Source organism: Biomphalaria glabrata, chromosome 1 (genome assembly GCF_947242115.1).
Source record: "Biomphalaria glabrata chromosome 1, xgBioGlab47.1, whole genome shotgun sequence".
In the NCBI taxonomy this organism is placed as follows: domain Eukaryota; kingdom Metazoa; phylum Mollusca; class Gastropoda; family Planorbidae; genus Biomphalaria; species Biomphalaria glabrata.
The window spans coordinates 71499638-71521577 of NC_074711.1; the positions used below are offsets into that span (position 1 = coordinate 71499638).

The 21940-nt window shown below is 32.8% G+C and overlaps 1 protein-coding gene across 2 annotated transcripts in view; it reads left to right on the forward strand.

The window, feature by feature from the left end:
• LOC106073686 (laminin subunit alpha-like) overlaps positions 1-21940 on the forward strand; it is a 52693-nt gene that overhangs the window by 23785 nt on the left and 6968 nt on the right. For both annotated transcript variants that reach the window (XM_056012323.1, XM_056012332.1), the window contains 17 exons: positions 1962-2111; positions 4838-5027; positions 6083-6227; positions 7092-7342; positions 9347-9472; positions 10391-10579; positions 10834-11145; positions 12570-12699; positions 13153-13297; positions 13583-13993; positions 14788-14942; positions 15432-15561; positions 15721-15867; positions 18316-18458; positions 18642-18827; positions 19139-19369; positions 21119-21317. In XM_056012323.1, the coding sequence (XP_055868298.1) occupies positions 1962-2111; positions 4838-5027; positions 6083-6227; positions 7092-7342; positions 9347-9472; positions 10391-10579; positions 10834-11145; positions 12570-12699; positions 13153-13297; positions 13583-13993; positions 14788-14942; positions 15432-15561; positions 15721-15867; positions 18316-18458; positions 18642-18827; positions 19139-19369; positions 21119-21317 (3240 nt within the window). The remainder of the gene's footprint in view (positions 1-1961; positions 2112-4837; positions 5028-6082; positions 6228-7091; positions 7343-9346; positions 9473-10390; positions 10580-10833; positions 11146-12569; positions 12700-13152; positions 13298-13582; positions 13994-14787; positions 14943-15431; positions 15562-15720; positions 15868-18315; positions 18459-18641; positions 18828-19138; positions 19370-21118; positions 21318-21940) is intronic.

The window sequence follows — 21940 nt, forward strand, 5'->3', positions numbered from 1 at the left end:
TGAAGTCTGTCTTCCACTCTTCATTAGAAATATTAGTAACGATGTCACAGTAATGTCCTTCAAGGAACATAGCAATTTCTTCCTTGAGATCACATCTTCCAAATCTTCCAATTCTCAGAACTGCCTGTTGTTAAGATCCCTAGCTCTGAGAAGTTTGATCACAGAGTCAGTAATATGTTTGATATTCACTGCAGCTGGTGAAAGCTTTCCCTTTTAGAGTTTATGGTTGGGATAGTGTTCTTTAATTTATTAAAAATTCTGTTTTTCTCTATCAAAGGTCGGGCCCCATCAGTTGTTACACTTGCCATCTTGTTCCAAGCCAACCCAACACTTTCAACACAGTTCCTCATAGTATTTAATGGATAATGGCCTTAGTTTGTGTCTTTGACTGAATGTTTTGAAATATTGCCAATAACAATAATTTTCGTTTACTTTAAACTTTTTAGAATGACATGTAGAGGCAAGTTTCTTTAGCCTCTTGAACATAAGTAATGAAACTCAAGTTTCAATATAGATATTTAAATTATTTTATTTTCAATAAATTTGCATTTTTTATGTATATAATTTGTGGGTACACCTTATTTCTGTAGGTGACTCTGGGTCATAATTTGTCTGGAGATCTATTACATTTTAATAATTTCTATTAAAATTAAAAACAGACTATCAATGGAAATGGTTTTGCTTTAAACTGTAAAGTAAAAAGTTAATAAGAGAAAATGAAACAATACAATATTTTCTCTTTTACATTGATAGGAACAAAATCTAAGATGTATGTTACACTTGACATTTAATAGTTTACAGGATATACTTTTTTTTTAATTAACAAAATTTTTCTTTTCTGACCTTTTAACTTGCAAACTTAGCATAAGCTTAACTAATTATTATATCCCTACTGTTAATATTGTGTTTATGTGTATGTGTTTGTTATTAGTATGCAGAGTTATTCCCCTTGGTAAGAAAGTTCATAACACAGTGTTGTGTGTAACCTCGTACTATGAGGGTGTGTAAATAAATGGACTGTTGAATATGGCGTTATAGTGTTGGTGTCGTTTATAGTTATTAAGTGTAGCGTTTTCTAGCTTAACAAGTGATAGCAGAGCGTGTAAGTAAACATATTTACTCAGTTGGTCCTATTTAAAGCGGTAATGGTTCCAAGAATTGAGATTCTATCCTTTTTGAAAGATATGTCTTATGAATTATATAAGAAAGAACTGCTAGCATGGAATGAAATCACGGAGCTAAAGAAAGAGAAAAGAGCGATAGCCGTAGCCCTTTCATTACCACAAGGCAGTGAGTCAAGGATAAGAGAGAAGGTATTGAAGCAATTAGAGCTGTCGGAACTCAAGTGTCAAGAAGGTTTTCGAGAATCTGTTGAAGTTTCTTGATACAAACTTGGCTAAAGACGACCTGGCAGACAGTATTGATAAATTTGATGATTTTGAAAACTTCAGGCAAAGGGAAAATCAATCCATACATGATTTTATCTCAGAGTTTGATACAAAGTATAGGAAATAAGAACAGAAACGAATGAAGATGTTACCTGAGATCCTGGCCTTCAAACTGCTCAGAAAGGCAAGAATTACACAAACTGAGAAGATGCTAGTTCTGACAGGTATGAACTTTGCTCACCGGGAGACGCTGTATGAAGAAGCGAAGGCATCTATTAGAAAGTTCAAAGGAGAAGATAGTAAAGGGAAAAAGTTCGATGCCTGTATCAAACTTGAGCCGAGGTATTTGTCTGAGAATGAGGAGGCTTTATGGGCAGCTGGCTATAAGAAACATGAACCGTTTATAGTTATTAAGTGTAGCGTTTTCTAGCTTAACACCTACTAGTCAGATCAAGTTATCATGCCTTGATGAAAAAAAAAGACAACATACTTCATCGAAACTTGTGCTAGTCATAGTAAATCAAACAGAAGTCTGTCCTGTTGAAAAGCTCACACATTTGTTTTACTTTTCAGGCAGTAACACTGGAAAGGATCAATGGCACAGTAGTGAGTTTGATTATGGAGCTAGACTCTAAAAATATGGCTGCAACTAATTTATCCACATCCTTGGACTCTTTGTCATTCACAACATTCAGTTTAGACAACATTCAGGATCAGACTGAGGTCAGTACTTAGTGATTTGAAACCTTGATTCATGGCCTTTTTTTTATTTACTTTGTTTTGAATAGTACAAGATGGAGGGGAAAAGATATAAGAGAATAATTTCAAGTAAAGAACAAATTACAAAGCATCAAAATTATAATATAAACAAATTTCAGTTCTTTGAACAATTGAAAAATTTGAATAAAAAAGAAATAGAAAAATACTTTTTAATTTTTTAAAAACATTCAAGCTTATATTAAGTAAAAGTAAAGTTTCCCTTGTAGACCTTGCGATCTATGGGGTAGATGATGTTAAGGTCATCTGTTTCTATGGGCAATGGTTAACGAGCAGGGTGTCATGTGGCCAGGACAACGACCAACCTCCTTTACTTTCCCCAAAAGTCAGGTACCCTTTAGAGTTGGGTGGACTCAGGGACGCCCTAAAAAAAAACATAATTCAAAATCCCAGCCTTTACCAAAATTTGAACCCAGAACCTCAGGTTTGGAAGCCGAGTGCTTAACCACTCAGCCACCACACCCCCTCAAAAGTAAAGTTCCCTTTTCAGACTTTGTGGGCAGATGATGTAAAGGTCATCTGTTTCTGTAGTTAATGATGGTGTCATGTGGCCAGCACAATGACCAGCTGCCTTTACTTTTCCCAAACTAATGCCAGGTACCCATTAGAGCTGGGTGGGCTCAGAAGTGCCCAAAGATTGCGAAATTAAAAATCCCAGTCTTCACTAGGTTTCCAACCCAAGACCTCTAGTTCAGAAGCCAAGTGCTTTACTGCTCAGCCACCAAAGTATAATTATAATTGTATCAATTAGTTTGGATCAGCCATGTAGTTAATTTGTAATTGACCTAGACTAACAACAATAAATCTGCAGGATTAGATATCATTTTTAGCAATTGTTTTGTTTAGCATCTTATCTTATATCTTATATAATACAGACGTTACTTCAAAAAAGAAGATGATTACGTCCTACGCGTTATGCATTTAGTCATGCATATTAATCAATGACTTAAATTTTGCCAACTCACTGGTTTTCCTGGCTAGCTCAGGCAAACCATTCCATGCTCTAATAGCACTAGGGAAGAAGGACTATTCGTACAAATTTGTCCTAGCATATGGGACAAGGAATGTGCCTTTATTTTTGTGTCTTTCAGAGTATTTTATTAAATTTTGTTTTTGTATTTGAAGATTATGGTTCAGTGTTTTATATATAATTGCTACTTTACTTTTGAGTCTTCTGTCCTGAAGGCTTTCTAAATTTAGTGATTTTACTAAAGGTGTTACTCTAGTCAAATGTGAATATTCGTTTGTTATGAATCTCACTGCTCTATTTTGTGTCTTTTCCAGTTTCTTAATGTTTTCTTTAGTTGAGGGGTCCCAAACGGAGGATGCATATTCTATTATTGGCCTAACCTTTAGTTTTCAAAGATGATCTATTCCTTGTCTGGATCAGTTGGTAAAGGGGTGGGGAGAAAGAAAGGAATATCTTGTGAATGTTACTGTGATCACTTGTTAAATGCAATTTATAAAAAAAAAAAAGTTGCATGACTTGAATCTGAACTTGCAAGCTCTAACCTTGTTGAGCAAATACCCTAACCACTTTGCCATTGAAACATATTGAAAATATAATGTTTTATAGTTATCTAATGTTAGTTTTGAACTTGTAAGCAATGCCTGTGTACACAAAGTATAAAGGGACTAATTCAACTTATTCCACCACATCTGTCAAGTAAAATTTCTTTCACTTCGTCAATACCAAACAAAATAATTAATTAACAATTGTTAATTAACTAATTAGTTAATTGTTTAAAATTTTAATTGTTTGTCAGGAAATAGTGCACATTGGAACTTTTTTATTTATTTTATCATTTTTGTTTTATTTTTCTCAGTGAAGCTATTTATTTTTCATATTTTGTATATCAGATTTTTTTTATCACAATATATTTAATTGTTGTTTAGTCTTACCATTTGTTGAAGCATAAGCACATTTAGTGGAATAGTTGTAGTAGTTATATGTTGTAACCATAAATCACACATACTTCAAAGCCATACAGAAGAGCTGTGAGAACAAACAATTCTTTGGTGGTCCTGAATTTTTGTTGAACAAAACATTAACTGAGCTCTGCTTTAATGCTTGTATCTTCTACCAATGTCAACTTTTATTTCATACTAAACCTTTTTTTTTTCTGTATGTACTTAACCTCCCTAAGAGCTATATCCCAAAGAGATCTAATTGCTGTAAATGACTGCATTTCTTTGTCATTATTTTCTTGAAAAATTTAGGCTGCATTGTGTCAAATGATATTAGACTAAACAGATTAGCCTATGAAATAAAGCTAGCAGCACATTTGTCAACATGTACATGAGAGATCAGAGACTATAATTGCTGTAATATATTAGTAATGAGCATGGGGTGTGGTGGCTGAGTGGTTAAGCACTTGGCTTCCGAACCTAGGTTCAAATCTTGGTGAAGACTGGGATTTAGAATGTCAGGATTTTTAGGGTGTCCCTGAGTCCACCCAACCCTAATGGGGATAGTAAAGGCTGTTAGTCATTGTGCTGGCCACATGACACCCTGCTCATAAGTCCTTTGCCAAAGAAACAGATGACCATAACATCATCTGCCCTATAGATCACAAGGTCTGAAAGAACAACTTACTTTTTAGTGCTACTGATGAAAACGTTTATATAAGTTTGGTTTTTCTTTAGTCTCCATTTCTTTTCTTGTTTCAAAGGCTTACAAAGCACAATTAGAAACATTGTTCCAAACCACTGATGATGTCCTTAACTCAGCCATCAAAATGAATGCAGACATATTGTCCAATTTAACAGCTGCTCGTACAGGGGTGAGAAACACAGATGCTATTTATAGTGGAAATGCTGCTATGGTAATGTCTGGACCTGATTACCTCCCCTTCCCTGTAGGTATGAACAATGTAATCTTTTTCAAGGTATTATTATTATCTTAAAACATTTAGGCTGTAAAAAAAATGAGCACAAATGTAATTAATTTGATAATTATATAAATAACTTCCTTCCCAAAAATCCTGCTGGAGTATTGTTGCAGTCTTGATGCTAGGTATTTCTGATTATTTGATATGCTATTTGGACTGTCATCACAATGGTGCTGAGTTTTACATCTACCTGTTGCTGTCCTCTTGAAGGTTTTGTCCAGGACATAATTATCTTCTGAAGGAAAGTTTGAAACTTATTTTTAAAACAAAACAACTTAACAAATAAGCTTGATTCTTGTGTGGTAAATCTCTGGGCTTGAGAACCAATCTCTTGAATAAATCTCACAGAGGATGGTGATCTTTTATTTGCCTTCAACACAAATATTTAGGGAAGCTGAACTTCTAAAGTGTCCATAGACATTTAGTAAATATTTTTGTCTTAAATATTCTTCAAGCATTATAAATGTTTCAATGGATGTTGCCTTTGCATCCATGCTTTTCTGTTGGACTATTTATTTATTAAATTTATTATTTTTTAAAGTTTTATTGTGCTTTTACAAATTATCATAACGCTGTTGTTTTTTATTTTAAAGAGAGAGTTTATAAACTAAAGCTACATATTTTTATCAATTATGTAATGCAAGTTTTATAAATTATTTTTGAATTATATTGTACAACAGCTGATAACACAACATTTATGTATAGGTTAAGTAAATTTTAATTATGTTCTCTTATTATATAACAAGTGCATGTACATTCTAAAAGAATTAGTACAAGGACTTTGACATTATTCCATTTAGATTTTCAAATAAAAGTGTGATCTCTGTCTTTCAAACAAAATAATATATAAATATAACTATTATTTAGAGTAGTTATAATTTAGATTTCAAAAATAAAAATTGATAAGTTTAGAAATCTACATTTTTGTTCTAAATGTTACTTAATTTTTTTACTTTCAGTGTTTCATTTTTATCCTTTAAGAAATTTGACTTATTTTTCATTGTTTCACTTATTGTTATTTTAAAGGTGTAACAAACTTTCTCACTGGTGTAAGTAAACTGGACTATTTGTTGACATCAACTCCTGAACTGATAACCAATGTTTCAGCCAATGTCCTCAGTTTAGAAGCTCAAGTTGCTGTATTAAATGAAAGCTTAGCTGTATACAACAGGTGAACAAAACTAGTTTGTGTTTCAATGTAAGAATGACATTTTAAAATGTAAGTGAGCAAAATGGAAGCGAATGAAGTCTTACATTTTCTATGTTATATATATTTTGTATTCATACTTTTTTTTTAAATAAAAAGGCTGGAATTTACAGTGACAATTAAAAATTAAATCTAAAACTATAAAATGTAGGTAATGAAATAAATTACACTTTTTTGTCAACGTTCTTCTAAGCAAACTAACAGCACAAAAGTTAGATCAACATTTTTAAATTACATTTACATTTTAATTTACATTTTAGTTACACATCACAATTGAGTTATTATTATTTGTTTGTATTTTATTCTATCAATTTTTTATAGTCTTATAAATCAGAAATCTGTAGAATAAATAGTCCTCTCTAGCATTACAAAGACTTAGATATAGCTCCTCCCCCTTTATTCAGAACATTGATTGGCAAGCTGTATCCATAAAGATCTGTTACTGACAATGTCTGAAGCCTCTTCCCAAATGTAATTTGTTAAATTAAATGCAAATTTATCATAATAATCAGTAAAGGTTTTTTTCCTAATGTTGCAAAGAAAAATTGAATATCATAAGGAGTACTTGGTACACTATTTAGTAGTCAAGGGTTAGAAGTTGAGGTGAGATCAAATATTAGAGTTAATTTTATTCATGAATTCAATGTTAATGTAAATAATGTCATGGAAAGAAATAATGTTTCAATGTTAGCCACAAAGCTGTTTTATTAAAATGTATTCCATGATGAGGGTGAACTTCTTTTTTTTTTCCCCTGAAGATCTTAAAAAAATTTTATGAGACATTAAAAAATATTTGCTATTAATATGATTTATTTTTAAATTTTACAGCACCTACCTTAACATCAGTACCAAAGGCGGGGATGCAGTAAAAGTGATCACCAACTTTGAGACTGTGATAAGGGATCTTAGTACTTCAGGAAACATAGCTGCTAGTGCTCATGACTTGATGACTGGTGTGGAGAATAACTTAACTGGCAGCTCTCTAGAGCTCATGAACTCAACTTTTACAGCAGAAAATGATACCAGCCATAAATTGAGGAACAGGTTATTTGCTCTTTCTTTGGAATACCAGCCAGAAGGTCAGCATAAAGTGATCCTTAGAATTTTATTAATTTGTAGTGTATTGTTATGAGAATTGGTTTATAAAAGTGATATATTTTTTCTATACAACTCTTAAAATCCTTTTCTAATGTTTCACTTAGTATTGGGCCTGTGTTCTTCATTTTGTTTCCTGTCTCTGTTTTCTTGCATCCTTTAAGTCATTGTGTGAACCTTGTCCAGATTTTAGTGTTGCTCTCTCTTTTATTTTTTATTTGACCTTGTGATGTTGCCTTACCACCTGACATTATGTTTTTACAATAGGAGACCATGTTGCCAAACATAAATCTTGAAAGGATAGATACAATAAACCAGGACCAAGTAAAAAGAAAGGACGTCTCGACCAAGAGGCCTTTATCAGCTACAAAAAAACCAATGAAAACAAAATAGGCATATAGTTCACTTATCTGTCCAATGTTGTTGTCTGCCAAGGAAGAAATGAAATGAGATGCACTGGTGTAAAAGCACTGGAATACAGAAGGGGCAGTGAGATCTGACAAAGAAAAATGGGTAAAGGGCAGAGTGTTTGTCCCCGCCTCATTTTTAATAAAACTGTTTTGGTTGTTGTTCCTGTGGGGGTGGAGTGTGTAAATAAGTTTATTTTCAATTCTGCAGACAAATGTTTTTGTCTTTGATTGTTGCATTGGATTCTTGAGGAGATCAGTGGTATCCCTATGTTGTTTGCTATTGAAATGAATTGAGCAGGCTTAGTTGCAAGATTTTGAATATCTCTAATGTGCTCTTGGAGTCATGTTTTTAAGGTCCAGCCTGTGTTTCCAATGTAAATAATTTGTCTAAAATAGCTTGAGAATGCAAGAAAAACTCATATCATTTTCATCTTGGCAAAGTTGGCATTTATGTAGAAGTTGGTGGATGTAATGACAAGTATTGAAGATAACTATGTCAGTATCTTTGTAATGGATAAATGTTGACTTAGAATTTTTGGTTAGGTCTATTTGAATGTCTAGGAAGTTCAATCTAGTGCTAGAGATGGTAGGCCTATAAGTAAAGTGGATGGTGGGATTGAAGTTATTAGTAAACTCAATAAAATTGATTAGTTCATCCTCTGTCAGTCATGTTATGCCAATCTCATCATCAATATATTTTGTGTAAAATTGTGGCATGAGACCCATGCATGAAGAAAAAAGTCTGCATATTTAATTTTGAAAACAAAACATTTGCTTTCAAAATGAGCTGTTTCAACTATTTTAAGCACAATTGTGAAATTGTAATTGTAATAGTCAGTGACATGCTTTTTGAGAGCACAGCATGACAGATGAACAGACAGGACAAAACAAATAGTTTGGTAAATAAATAGATATAAATCCTTGTTGTTAGATATCAATAATATATTTTTATAATTTTTATTTTAGAGTTAATAGCATTATATTTCATTCTGCTTTCTGATTATTAAGTTGGAGGGTTCAGGTAACCAGTCCTTTATCTTCTTCTTAATCTTATATAATACAGGAATGAACTGTGTTATGGTTTCAAGCTCTGGTAGATTTCCATAAAGTTTTTTTTCTATAGGGTTATTAGAAGCCAGTTTCTTGTTATGGCCTTTGCTAAAGAATACAACTTTGGAGGACATGGTTGTCATTCTCTGTTGAGACCCTACAAGGGCATAGAAAACTATTTTAATTGAGTTCTCATTGATTGTAGTCACTGTTTTTTTTTTAATAAGTTTTATTCATTCAGAGTAGTTTTACATGGACCTTAAACATTAAAGTACAATCATCTCCCCCACCCAAAAAAAAAAAGAATTAATTCATTAATGATGTAACCTTAATTAGCAAATTGTTTGCTTAAAGATACATGCAATTTCTTCATTGTGCTTCCTGTATTATTGTCAACATTTTACATTGCTAATTAATGTTTTGTTGGACTGGACCTATACAAAGTTTTACTTTTCACTATTCAACAAACTTTCAGTGTGATTATTTTGTAAATTATCAATTTCAATGGTGAAGTTTACATATTTTCAGTTTTAAAGAACCAACTGACCAATGCACTGTTCAACCTTGACAACGAAATTACACAATGGGGAAAAGCAGATGCTTCCTTATCAGTTATGACAGTTGCAGCAGACCCTCTGAACACACAATTGAAAGGTGATACTTTCTTTCATTTACATTTTTTTCTACTATTTACAGACAATGAAATACTCCTTTGTGTAGGTTGTAAGTCTACTTTTAGTTTTCTTGTGTATGAACTGGCTCATTGTTGTTGTAATCAGTCCTGATGTTACACTTTACAAACATATAGCCCACTGTTAGTACCTCACAAACTACACGTACATGTAGTTTGGACACAATTAGGACTTTGGTGCAAAAAGTTGTTTGTTTCATTAAAGGGTAAGATTTTGGCTTGGCTATAATGATGTGACAATTGGAAAACAGGGACTATAATTTGGGATGTAACAAAAGTAAACACAGAATACTTTTGGTGCTTTAGTGAGAGGCAGGTTTTAGTTCTCTGAAGGTTTACGGATGTAGATATTTAACTGAACAACATTATGCTTCAGCATCAAGTATTGTTGCATTTTTGGCCTTTTACCCATGTTATTTTAGTGTTACTCCTTTTGGACTACACTACACAATACACTGTTCTAGCATTTTTTTTATTGTACTTTTGTTTAGTTTTCTATCTCCTCAATATTTCTGGACAGATTCTAGCTCTACTAATCATTAATATAGCAAATAAATGGATGGCTGCTGGTCATGTGGTATTTGCTTTGAACTGTCATAATGATGGTTTTAAGTTCAAGCTCTTCCCACTTCAATCCTCTGCCATCCTGTTGAGGGTTTTGTGCTAGGACATAATAATCTTCATTTAAAAAAAAAACATTATTAAATAAACATTGTATTAAAATTGTTAATGTAAAAAAGATTGCATGGCTATTTCTTTTGTGTAAAGCATAATATGTAATATTATATATTTATTATCTGTACAGTAACAAATTTTGCTATACTTTATAAAAAAAAAATCTTTTGGAATGTCGCAAATCGAGTAAATCTTGTACTTGACAGATAAACATTTATCAGATGATTTAGCTAATGCCCTTGCTAAGGTTCAAGCTGCAGAATCAATAGCTCAATCTGCAAATACTAGTGCTACTGAGAGGGCCAGTGAGCTGAATCAGAAGCAGTCTGAGATTGGACTTTTACAGAGTCAGATCAAAAGAGTCCAAGACTTGCAGACATCTGTAGAAAACTCTGGTATGCTCATTTCAACTCAGCACTATTTTAGTTGTTATTCTGTTATGTTATTATATCCTTTATTTTATACAAAAGTCATGAAAAAAATCAAATCAAATAAATCAAACATATAAATATGTAGCAGTTATGGATTAAATACAAAAAATATTTGCTTTACTGCTTTGAAATCAGGTTTTTAAAATGTTTCTGAAAATAATTAAGACCATTCAATATAAATTAAAACTGATAGATTTCAAATTTATATATTGAATCAGTGGCATCTTATCAAGGGAAAGTTTCTAGCTTCAAAAGCAATCTCACATCTGCTTCAAATCTGATCACCAACATGGATTCATCAATCAAAAGTGTTCAAGATAAAATTAAGTTGCTGGAGAGCAAAATGGCTGAAGCTGAGAGCCTATTAAGTCGACTTCGCAAACCTTTGACATTTGATGGTGCATTGAGCCTCCAAGTGAAGAACTCTGAGAGTGGCACTGCACATCTGTATGATAATGTTGTAATTGATGTTAAAAAACCAGCAAACTTCAGCGATGGCGTAATTTTATTTATGGATTCTCCTGGCACAGGTTAGAAAAGAAGTCTTGTTTTTATGCTAATTTTTACTTAAAGTATCTTTCTCAATGAAAATTTTAAATATGATCCTGAAATAACCCCCCAGTCTTTACTTAGCTTTGAACTTGGTGTTTTAGATTTTAAAATGGATTAAATGCAAAGTTAAGTTCCCCTTTCAAGACCTTGTGATCTAAAGGGCAGATGACATAAAAGTCATGTGGCCTGCACAATGGCCTTCTTTCTCCAGTTAATATCAGGTACCTAGTTGGGTGGACTCAGAGGTGTCCTAAAAATATGGGAATTCAAAACTCAGTCTTCACCAAGATTCAAACCCGAAGACAAGCACTTTATCACCCAGCCACCACATCCCCAAATGTGGATGACTTTACAAGTTTTTATACTTGTACTATGTATACATTATTTATTGTTTCAGCACATAGCCTACTATTTGTATTCTACATTTTATAGTCCATTCAAACCTAACCTTTGACCTCCTCTTACTTCTTTGACACTCCTACAGTTTTGTTGTGGTTCATAAAGAAATAAATAGCAAGGCAGAAACAATAAATAATTTTAATAAAACCATTTGCATAGAAGAGTTAAATAAATAAGTAATAAATATCTGATCATGGATCAATGCTAGTAAAATTAATATAAGTTTTGACAGTAAAGGTATATATCAATATATTGTTCAAGATCTGTTACATTACACAAAATAAATGCCCCTATTTGTTTTGTTTTTTTAAAGTTCTTGATTTAGTAATTAATGAAATTCATAACTCTATTCCAGTCTGCTTTTTACAAAACTTATATCAACTTACTCTGTCTGTCTGGTAAAATGTGTATACACGTTTTCTCCCACACCCATTCTCGGATCAGACTGAAACTTTACACAATTATTCATTGATATAGACAAGACATGAATCAATTTTAAAAAGTAATCAATTAGACAATTAATTACTGGTAACTCATTATTTTGTTTAATAGCAACAAGGGAAACTAATACTTCTGTATTCACAAATATGGCTAAATCTGTTGGGTTTAGTCCCCTTAAATAATTGGTCACGTTATTTCTCCCTCCTGCATTCTCCGATCAAGTTGATAATTTAAACAATTATTTATTGTACCTTTTAAAACATGAATCAAAAAACAAAAATACTTAATTAGTCAATTAATTACTGGTAATTAATTACTTTGTTTGATATTGAATAAGGGAAATAACTTGTACATTATTGTTAAACATAGTTTTAAGGACAGAGTTCTTTCCCTTTAGATAAGCTTTGTTTTTGTTTTTTAAATAGGATGTTTTTATATTTTGCTTGTTTTTTTTATTATTTATTTTTAAATGTATTTTAACTTATGTTCCAAATAGAATGACTATGTTCTCATTCATATTTTTATTTTCATAAATTGTTAAAATCTATTAATTTTTAAACAGAGTCTGAATTTCAACTTGGCTTGACTAGTGGCAAAATGTTTTTTAAATTCAACACTGGCACTCAAAGTGTAAATGTCAACAGTAGGGCAGACATCTGTGGGGATTGCTGGATCAGGGTCTATGCAACAAGGTGAACACTTTAGATGAATACAAGTATTGATTATTGATTGGAGGGCACACTCTTTACCACAACAGAAGTTTGTAGTGATTGCTGAACATTTTATATAAACCATATTAAACAAACTCAAATACAAAACCATTAGTAGATATAACAAATTTAATATAGGTGCTAACACTTTAAGGATTCTCTATTTCTTTTTTTCATACCATCATGCATAATTAGTAAGGACTTTAAAAGCTATCCTTGTTTACATTTCAATTATAAGAGTAAAGTCAACAAAACTGTCTTCTGCTCTAAAGATTCTAGAGTACTGTAGGTTTTGTGTTATTTTGAATACCCAGCTGTAGCCATAATTAAAGAGAGTAAAGGGACATCTCTCACTTTCAAATACATTATATTGATGTATCAAAGTAAAGTTAATTTTTTTAAAGTTTGCTATTTTTTTAAATTTATATTTGCTAGATATGCAAATGTTGGCCATTTGACTGTGACTCCACTGCCATCTGGCACTCCTGTGTCTGACAGTATAGTTGGACCAGATTCAAACACAAAGACAATTAACTTAACATCAGATGTATTCATTGGAACTCTTCCCAGTGACAAAGTGGTAATATAATTTTTGTTCTAATATATCATATAAAAAAAAATCAAAGTATTGAACTATCTGTACATTTTTGGTCGTATATCAAGTCTGAATTTTTGTAAAAATATTATAGGCCTATTAGCTGTTTCAGTTACTACAAGCATTGTGAAGGTGAAATTAGATATTGACAAGCACTTTATAATTTTTGAGATCTAAATGAGATACAGATAGCCAAAAAAAAATAATTTCCCCTATGGGGACCTAAAAATGAATTGTTTTATGAATTAATTAGATTTTTTCCTTTATTAGACCACAAAAGTTGTCAACAGGGAGTTCAGAGGATGTTTGTTCAACACTCAGTACCAGGGAAAGTACCTCAACTTGTGGACCAAAGCAGCCTCTGCCACAACGCAAGTCAAATGCTGTGATGTACCACCAAGTATGGCTTCTCCAGTTTCCACATCAGGCACCTCATTTACTGGTTGGGGGTATGCTGAACTCCCACCTAGAACCATTGCCTTCTCTGACATCATACAGTTGAGTCTTGAACTAAGAACTTTCTCCCTTGATGCCACACTGTTTAGTATCACCTCTTCTGATCAGGCAACCAGTTTCACCATTTCTCTTACCTCAGGATATGTTCAATTGTCACTTGTAGCCAATGGGATACCTTACATTTTAAAAAGTAATCACCAGTATTCTAATGGCCAGTGGATGCAGGTATTCCCTTTTTTTTTTTTTTAAATAATTTTAAATATCATAAATCTATTTCCTCTCTAGAAGAGCTTTTCCATGAAAGATGCCTTTCCAAAACACTCACGATTGTTAAAGATAACCTTCACCCATTAAACCACTATTACATAAGATCTGAACGAAGTGGTCGTCTCCTTTCCATTAGAACTAAAACAGAAAGATTTAAAAACTCCTTCATCCCACTGTCGGCCAGAGTGTTACAAGATCATCTGTCATCATCAAGAAGTTCATAGAAGTCTAATTCATAAAGCGCTGGTTGTGAGTGTTATGTGTTTTGTGTGTGAATGTTGTTCGTATTTGCATCTATAATGTTATTGTTACAATAGTTATGATGAGGTTGTCAACTGTTGTCAAACTGAATTTCCATTTGATTGGATCAATACAAATTATCTTAACTTATCTTATCTGTTTGAATGTTTAAAGTCTCAAAAACATTTTATTTTTTGTCGCGAAATTTTGTTATTAAATTATATAATATTATATTATATTGTTAAGAAGACAAGTGCTTAACCCTTAAAGTGCTGAGTTCTTTTACAATGAGTGCATACAAAATGGAATTACAATTCTGATGCTTAGAGGCTAAACTACTACATGCATTTTAAGGGTTATGTCACAATTTTAGTCAAATAAATTCAAGTCTTGTGATTTATTAGCAACAAATTAAAGAGTACAAAACAAACATGTTTTAGTATTTAAAATATCTTGAACACATTTTTGCTACCAGCTATGCAGGTACATGGAATTATTTTTTTTGTACTCAGATTCTTGTCATGAAAAGTCCAATTGAGCTGAAACTTGTTGTTAGAAAAATATCTGATCAAAGTAGTCTGGATGTCAAAAATGAGACCGTCACTTCTATTGACCTTTCACCTTGTAATGGGAAAAACTATATCTTTGGTTCTAACTCTACAATTAGGTAAGTATTAACATTTCTGGTATATCTTACATTTTTATTAAATATTCAAACCTAAATTAAATTCTAGATCACTATAATATTATTAAATAATTTTTAAAAAGGCATATTTTCGAGTTGTTAAAATGTTTTTACATGCATTTGCATTTTGATTGATGTATTTTTGTCGCAATACTATAAGCTTTAATATTTAGATCTAATTATGTATGCCACTTTTTATTTAGGAAATTCTTTTATTCATACACCTTATATCTTACATTGTGTTGAGGTGTATCAATGTGTAATAGATTAAAACACAATAATTAGATTTTAATTCAAAACAAACATTCTTAAATAATTGTGAGTTAATAAAATACTAATAGTGTATGTTCTTTTTCTTAGCATTATTATTGTACTATAAAGCAAAATCATTTTTATGTTAATTTTTTTCCTCAATATTTTTTTTTACTATATAAGAAAATATAATATGCTTCTACTCATTTACACTGCCAGAAATGGAAAGATTGCATTTGCTGGCTGCATGAGAAACATATCGTTAACATCCAATCAAACAACAGAATCTTTGTCTTTCAAAGATGCCTCTACAGCACCTGGTGTTAGCACTGATGGATGCTTTGCAAATGTAAATATGAACTTTTTTCCCATCACATGTGTTTGAGTTGATCTTCCTAATGACATTTTTAGCTAAAAGTGCGACTGAAATGTCAGCAATCTAATAGTTATAGATAGACTGCTGCATTTAGCATTTATTCAATACTTTAACAAATTCATTTTTTTCTAGGTCATCAATGGAATTTTGTTCACCAGTCAGTCAGCATATGCTCAGTTGTCTTTTCCTAATCAGTTGCAGCAGGTGAAGAAGCTGGAGTTAGATCTGGCTACCCTGGAACCAAGTGGGATTGTTCTTTTCATCAGTAGTGATGGTGCAGTATGTACATAAGTGAATATAATGTACAATAAGTTTATATATGAAGATCACATGGTTCTGATTGTATTCGGCAAATTAACAACATCAGTTTTCATCAGTTCACACTTCAAATTATGGGAATTCAATATTAACATGTTCAAGAATATTCCAATAAGAATGAATGTCACCCACAATGATAGAAACAATTATTGTGGAAGTTTATAATATTTATCTTTATTATAGTATCAATAGCAACATTTCTTTTTAAAAATTTGTTGGGACAAATAAACATTGCTTTATAAACACCCAGAGGTATATTTCCATGAATTGACAAAAATAGAAAAGAAGCAATTACTAAAAGTAAATATAGAAGAAAAAAGGATAAATGTTGAAAATGATTTAAGAAATGATCAATATCACATTGTCTATAATTATACTTCTATCTTAATACTGTATGGGGATTGCTACGGCACCAGTGTTGATACTTTTACAATTTATCCCAATATTAGTATTCTTCATAGTTTGTGAATGATAGGCTAGTTCACTGATGGATGTCGTCCATCCATCGTTTTACAAAGCTTATATAAACTCCTCTGTCTTTCTGGTGCAAGTTTTGTACACGCTTTTATTTCCACACCTGTGACAAGTCGGATTAAAGTATTGGCCGTTTTGGGTGTCTAGGGGATTTTTATGGTTTGAGAATCCTTACTTGCACATATAAACTACAGGAACAGCGTTATAATGCAGGCAACAAATACTATATTTAGATGTAAACTTATGTACAGTTTATTATACAAAATAAGATAATGAAAGGTGAAATGCTGTACAGTTGCTAGTATGGAATCTAGCGTATTTACATATATAGGAGTATCATCATCAGATATTAGAACCAAGTGGTCTGAGTGTCATTGGGCTGGTTGCTTAGCTTTTGGTCCGGTGCTGCACTGGTGAGACTGGTGTGGCTGATACTGATGCTGTCTGCTGGTGGGCTGGCGTAGTGGATCCAGGCTCCGTGTGCAGTCCAACTTGTATGGTTGCAGAGCTAAGCTGCGTCTACCAATCAGTTAAGCCAGTGACGAGTCTGTGGCTAGCGTTGTTACTTGGACTCTTGAAGGATGAGTAGGTCTGATGTCTACAGATCTGGTGCCAGCAAATCTGCTATCAGCTTTAGGTTGCTAAGATTTCAGGCGGATGTAGCCTATAGATAAAAGCACCAATCCAAAGTGAAATAAGGGAATGAAAATAGTCCAGAGCTCAAGCAAGAGATAGATGTGCTCCCTGTGGGCTCTCCAGCGTGAATGAGATCGGACGATGAAGTTTGTCCATATACACGTGGATAGAAAAGGTGGGGGTGGTGAGTGGCGGGAGATAAATGCAAAGGTGGTCTAGACTATTTGGCGTCTTTGACAAGGAGATCGTGACGGCGTTTCCGGGAGATAGACACCGCGCGAAGGCGCGAGTTGAAAGTCCAGGGAGTTCGCCAGGTGGTCAGAGGATAGAAAGGAGGGGGTGGGGTATCAGAGCTCGGCCGGATCAAAGGAGATTATACCTTGATAATGGCTTTGCGCTAGACGAACGGGGAGACCGCCGCCCGAGGTGTCGAGTTGAATGGCCCCTTTGAAGTGACCAGCCGCTCCCCACAAAGGGGGGGGGGGGTCAACGGATGTTTGACAAGGTAGGAAAAGGGGAGCGTATTCTTGTCAAGAGTCTAGTGTGGCACGTGTCAAGGTGGGGATAGTAAAAGGTGACATCGCTGCCATAGGGTATGGGGTTGGATTGAAGGGGTGGTGGCTGTGTTTTTAGCGCTTGATTGGCTAAATTAGTAAAATTGATTATTAATAGCGTGCAAATAAATGAATTAAATGCTTAGACCTGAGTGATACCTTGAGTGAGCTAAAACGGTTCGTCACAACACCCAATCTCAAAACAAGTTGAAATTTTGCAGTTATTTTTTGTACCTGACAAACAAAAATTTTTATTATTTTTTATTTGTTAGATTGGCAGAAATATAATGTACTTAAATGTAAATGGATCACTAAATCTTTGTGTGAAATATTTCTATTTATCTATGCTACATAATTAATTAATACATTGTTTTTCAATAAATCAGTACATTCTAAGGGCTGTTTTTAAGACTATTAATAAAACCCTTAAAGCACCTTTTGACTGATGATGTTTAAAAATGATAAATATTGGATCTGTAAATGTGGCTAAAAAAATGCTCTATGTTTGAACAAAGTAATGGAACATTTAAAAGAGTTCTTGACAATTTGACCTTTAATTGTAACTACTATTGCTATATCCTCTACATTTAATATAAAATCACTCTTACTTGAGTTTATAACTGAACATTTTGAAGCATTAGATATATTATTTATTTATAGAAATCTTTGTTTTTGATGTTTCTCTTCTACAATTTCTTCAGTAATATAAAGTTAGATTAAAATCTCTCTAATATATATGTTTTAGTTGAGATTTTTATACCTGGCACTTTATGGTGGCAATGTCATAGTGGTCTATCGGCAAAATGATACAGCAACTGTGGTCAGCTCTGGTCACTACATTAGTGATGGTCAAGTACATACCATTAAAATAGACTGTTCTACTTTCAGGTTAGTTGAATGTTACAATTACATTATAATGTCACAAAGTTAACTTTGTTTTTTTAGGTTGTGGTGGATATACTATATGGAAAGGTATAAAATTATATCAACTTCTATAGTAGAGCTGTGGAAACTCTGATTTATGTTTTATACTTCTGTACAAACAAATAATTTAAAAACATTTTTTTTTAGAGTTTCAGTAAACATTGATGGAGTTACTTTTGAAGAAACTAGCCCAACTTTAACTACAGACTATCTGTCATTTCCTTCCAATGTTGTCCTTCACATTGGTGGTAAGCCTTCTGTTGTACAGTTGCCAGAATTTCCAACTGTTGTTTCCCTTGTTGGTGGTATCTCCAGATTGTTGGTGAATGATGGGTTAGTGATATTGTTTTATACTACATATTGTGATATTGATAATATTTATGGTTTGTCTATTACTGCTGAAAAACAGATTAAGCTTAGTTGCTCTTGGTATTCAGAGTTATTGACTAAAATTATTTTAATTCCTTTGAAATTTTGTTTAATTTTTTTAATCAAAGATAATAAACACTTTTAAAAGAAGATATCATTACCTAGACCAAATAATTCCATTTTTATAAAGCGAAATAGATGAAAAGCTTTCTTAGAATCATTTTTCTTATGTGTCTTTAGTTAACAGTTAAATTTCTTCTTTGCTTGTTTTTCAGTTCCATTAGTTTGACAGACACTACTTTTCATGCTGATGTGTCATACGCTGGTGTACCTGTAGCTTCTACAACTCAGCTGATGACTACTTCAACACAAAGTGTATCTTGTGCTTCTCCACCTATTCCATCATATTTGTCATACTCCGAGGGCTTCCTGATGACTGGAATGTATGATATCAGTTTCAATGACCATGTTATGGTCTCCAGTATTGTGGAGTATTTGGAAACAGGGTAAACTTTGAGGACAAGAAAACAAGTTATTCTCAATAGAAAAGCAACATTTTTTGGTTACCTGACAAAATGGCAAACAATAAAGTAATTCTGACAAAATAGCACTAACTTGTTAGTAATATATCATAAGTACCCAATTTTAACAAGTGGAGCCCCTTGGCAGGATTTTTATCAAGATTCAATACAAATGTAGTTAATATTATTAAATATAACAGTTGAATATGTATAAAATGTTAAAATGTGACTCCGCTGACCCCAAAATGTATCTGCACTGCTATCCCTTTGGATACATCAGCTGCGTGGATGGGGGGAACTGATGTGTGGGCAAAAACATCATTCTGACCACAGCTAATGCCCAGGCATACATGTCATTTTCATGAGATTATCCATAGTTGCTTCGTGACTGAAGGAGGCCATAGATATATTTTTGAAATGCAAAGGCCCCTTTAAGGGTGAGACTGTGTTCAGTTGCTCATAGTCTTTGATTATAATAAATCTGGCCTTGTATGATGTTATAAAAATTGTGAGTTATAATTCAGAATATCTTGCAGCAGCTCTCTTTGATCAAACCCTGGGGTCTCATTATCACAACATTGGCAAATTAGTGGTGATGGGAATAGTCAAGCTGGCTATCACATTTATCTCGCTAATTTGTTTGGTTAATCTCAGATGGCAAATAATCCATTTCAAACATTGATTTCTCTGTTTCCTGTCCTTCTATGTCTATCATCAATCACATAGATATCAAAGTCTCATTTTTTTAAACTGCAAATCGAATGCTGAACTATTTGAAGCGGAGTTGTAGGAACCACAGGTACACCCTTCATGAGAACAGGATTTTTCGATACAATACAGGAGAACAAAGCAAAACTGCAAACTAGACAAAGCGCTTCAATCTTAATTGACATCTGGTAACAATGTGGCCTCTGATGGAGTTTCTATCTGGCATTATATACCATTTGTCTCTGACAGTCCATTTTGTAAACTTGACTAATCTGGAACTATTATTCTAGATGTCAAAATGCTTGTATGTTTTTCAAGTTCATTTTTGGAATGTAAATAAATATATTTTTGATTTATTCGTTTTTACCTAGTACAACTAGTGTTCTATAATATTTGTGTATTTATATTATTCATATTCTAAATTAATTATTGAAGATGAAAAAAAAAGAGAAAATAATATAATGAATATCAGTGCTATTTAGTCAAGAGTGCTATTTAGTCAAGAGTGCTATTTAGTCAAGAGTGCTATTTAGTCAAGAGTGCTATTTAGTCAGTCAAGAGTGCTATTTAGTCAAGAGTGCTATTTAGTCAGTCAAGAGTGCTATTTAGTCAAGAGTGCTATTTAGTCAAGAGTGCTATTTAGTCAAGAGTGCTATTTAGTCAGTCAAGAGTGCTATTTAGTCAGTCAAGAGTGCTATTTAGTCAAGAGTGCTATTTAGTCAGTCAAGAGTGTTATTTAGTCAAGAGTGCTATTTAGTCAGTCAAGAGTGCTATTTAGTCAAGAGTGCTATGTAGTCAAGAGTGCTATTTAGTCAAGAGTGCTATGTAGTCAAGAGTGCTATTTAGTCAAGAGTGCTATTTAGTCAAGAGTGCTATTTAGTCAAGAGTGCTATTTAGTCAAGAGTGCTATTTAGTCAGTCAAGAGTGCTATTTTGTCATTCCTATTTTGTTGATGCTATTTTGTTGGGTCATGACTTTTATTTATTCAGCTTTTAAAATGTTTTTTTTTCCTAATGTCTCTTTAAGGTTTTCCATAGATTTGGACATAGCCATTTACAAAGCTGATGGAGTCTTACTGTATGTAGCAGATATAATTAAAGACCCATCCTACTATTTTACTATCTTCATTATGGATGGTGTGGTCAACCTGCACATGAAAACATCAAGTAACACAGATCTACAAGTTGTGCTGACTAAAAGTATCAAAGATGGTCACAGAATAAGTGTGAGTTAGTTCAATTATGCTGCACCTTAAATCTTGTAAATTACATATGTTATCAGGTATTTAAAAAGAAAGATTATTATACCCAATGTATATCCATGTGTTAACTTAGTCTTATGGCAGGGCTATGGAAGTCTTCCAGCTATGCCTGTGTCTTAATCATTTAAAATATTAGTCTTTGCTTGTAATCACTGAACTATTTGCATCTGTTGATGGCAATATCTATGACATTTTTACTTTAAAAAATACAATTTCTGGGTCAAAATTTCTCACCACTGTTGCATATCCAACATAGTGGTTTTGTTTCAGACAACTGCTTTATATGTGTGCATAGTGAGCTGTGTATACATTTTCAGAACAATGTTAGTTACTGTCATGATTTATATTATACTTGGTCTAAAATTTTATTTGTCCACAAATATTAAAAACAACTAGTATAATTTAGAGTTAAAATTGAAAGCTATATATAAAAAATAGTAAAAAGTAAAGTTCATCTTTCTGACCTTGTGGTCTATAGGGAAGATGATGTAAAGGTCATCTGTTTCTGTTTATAAACAGTAATCCACATAAAAAACAAAACAAGAATGACCGAAGTTCACATTGTCTTCTATCTCTTTGAAATCCTT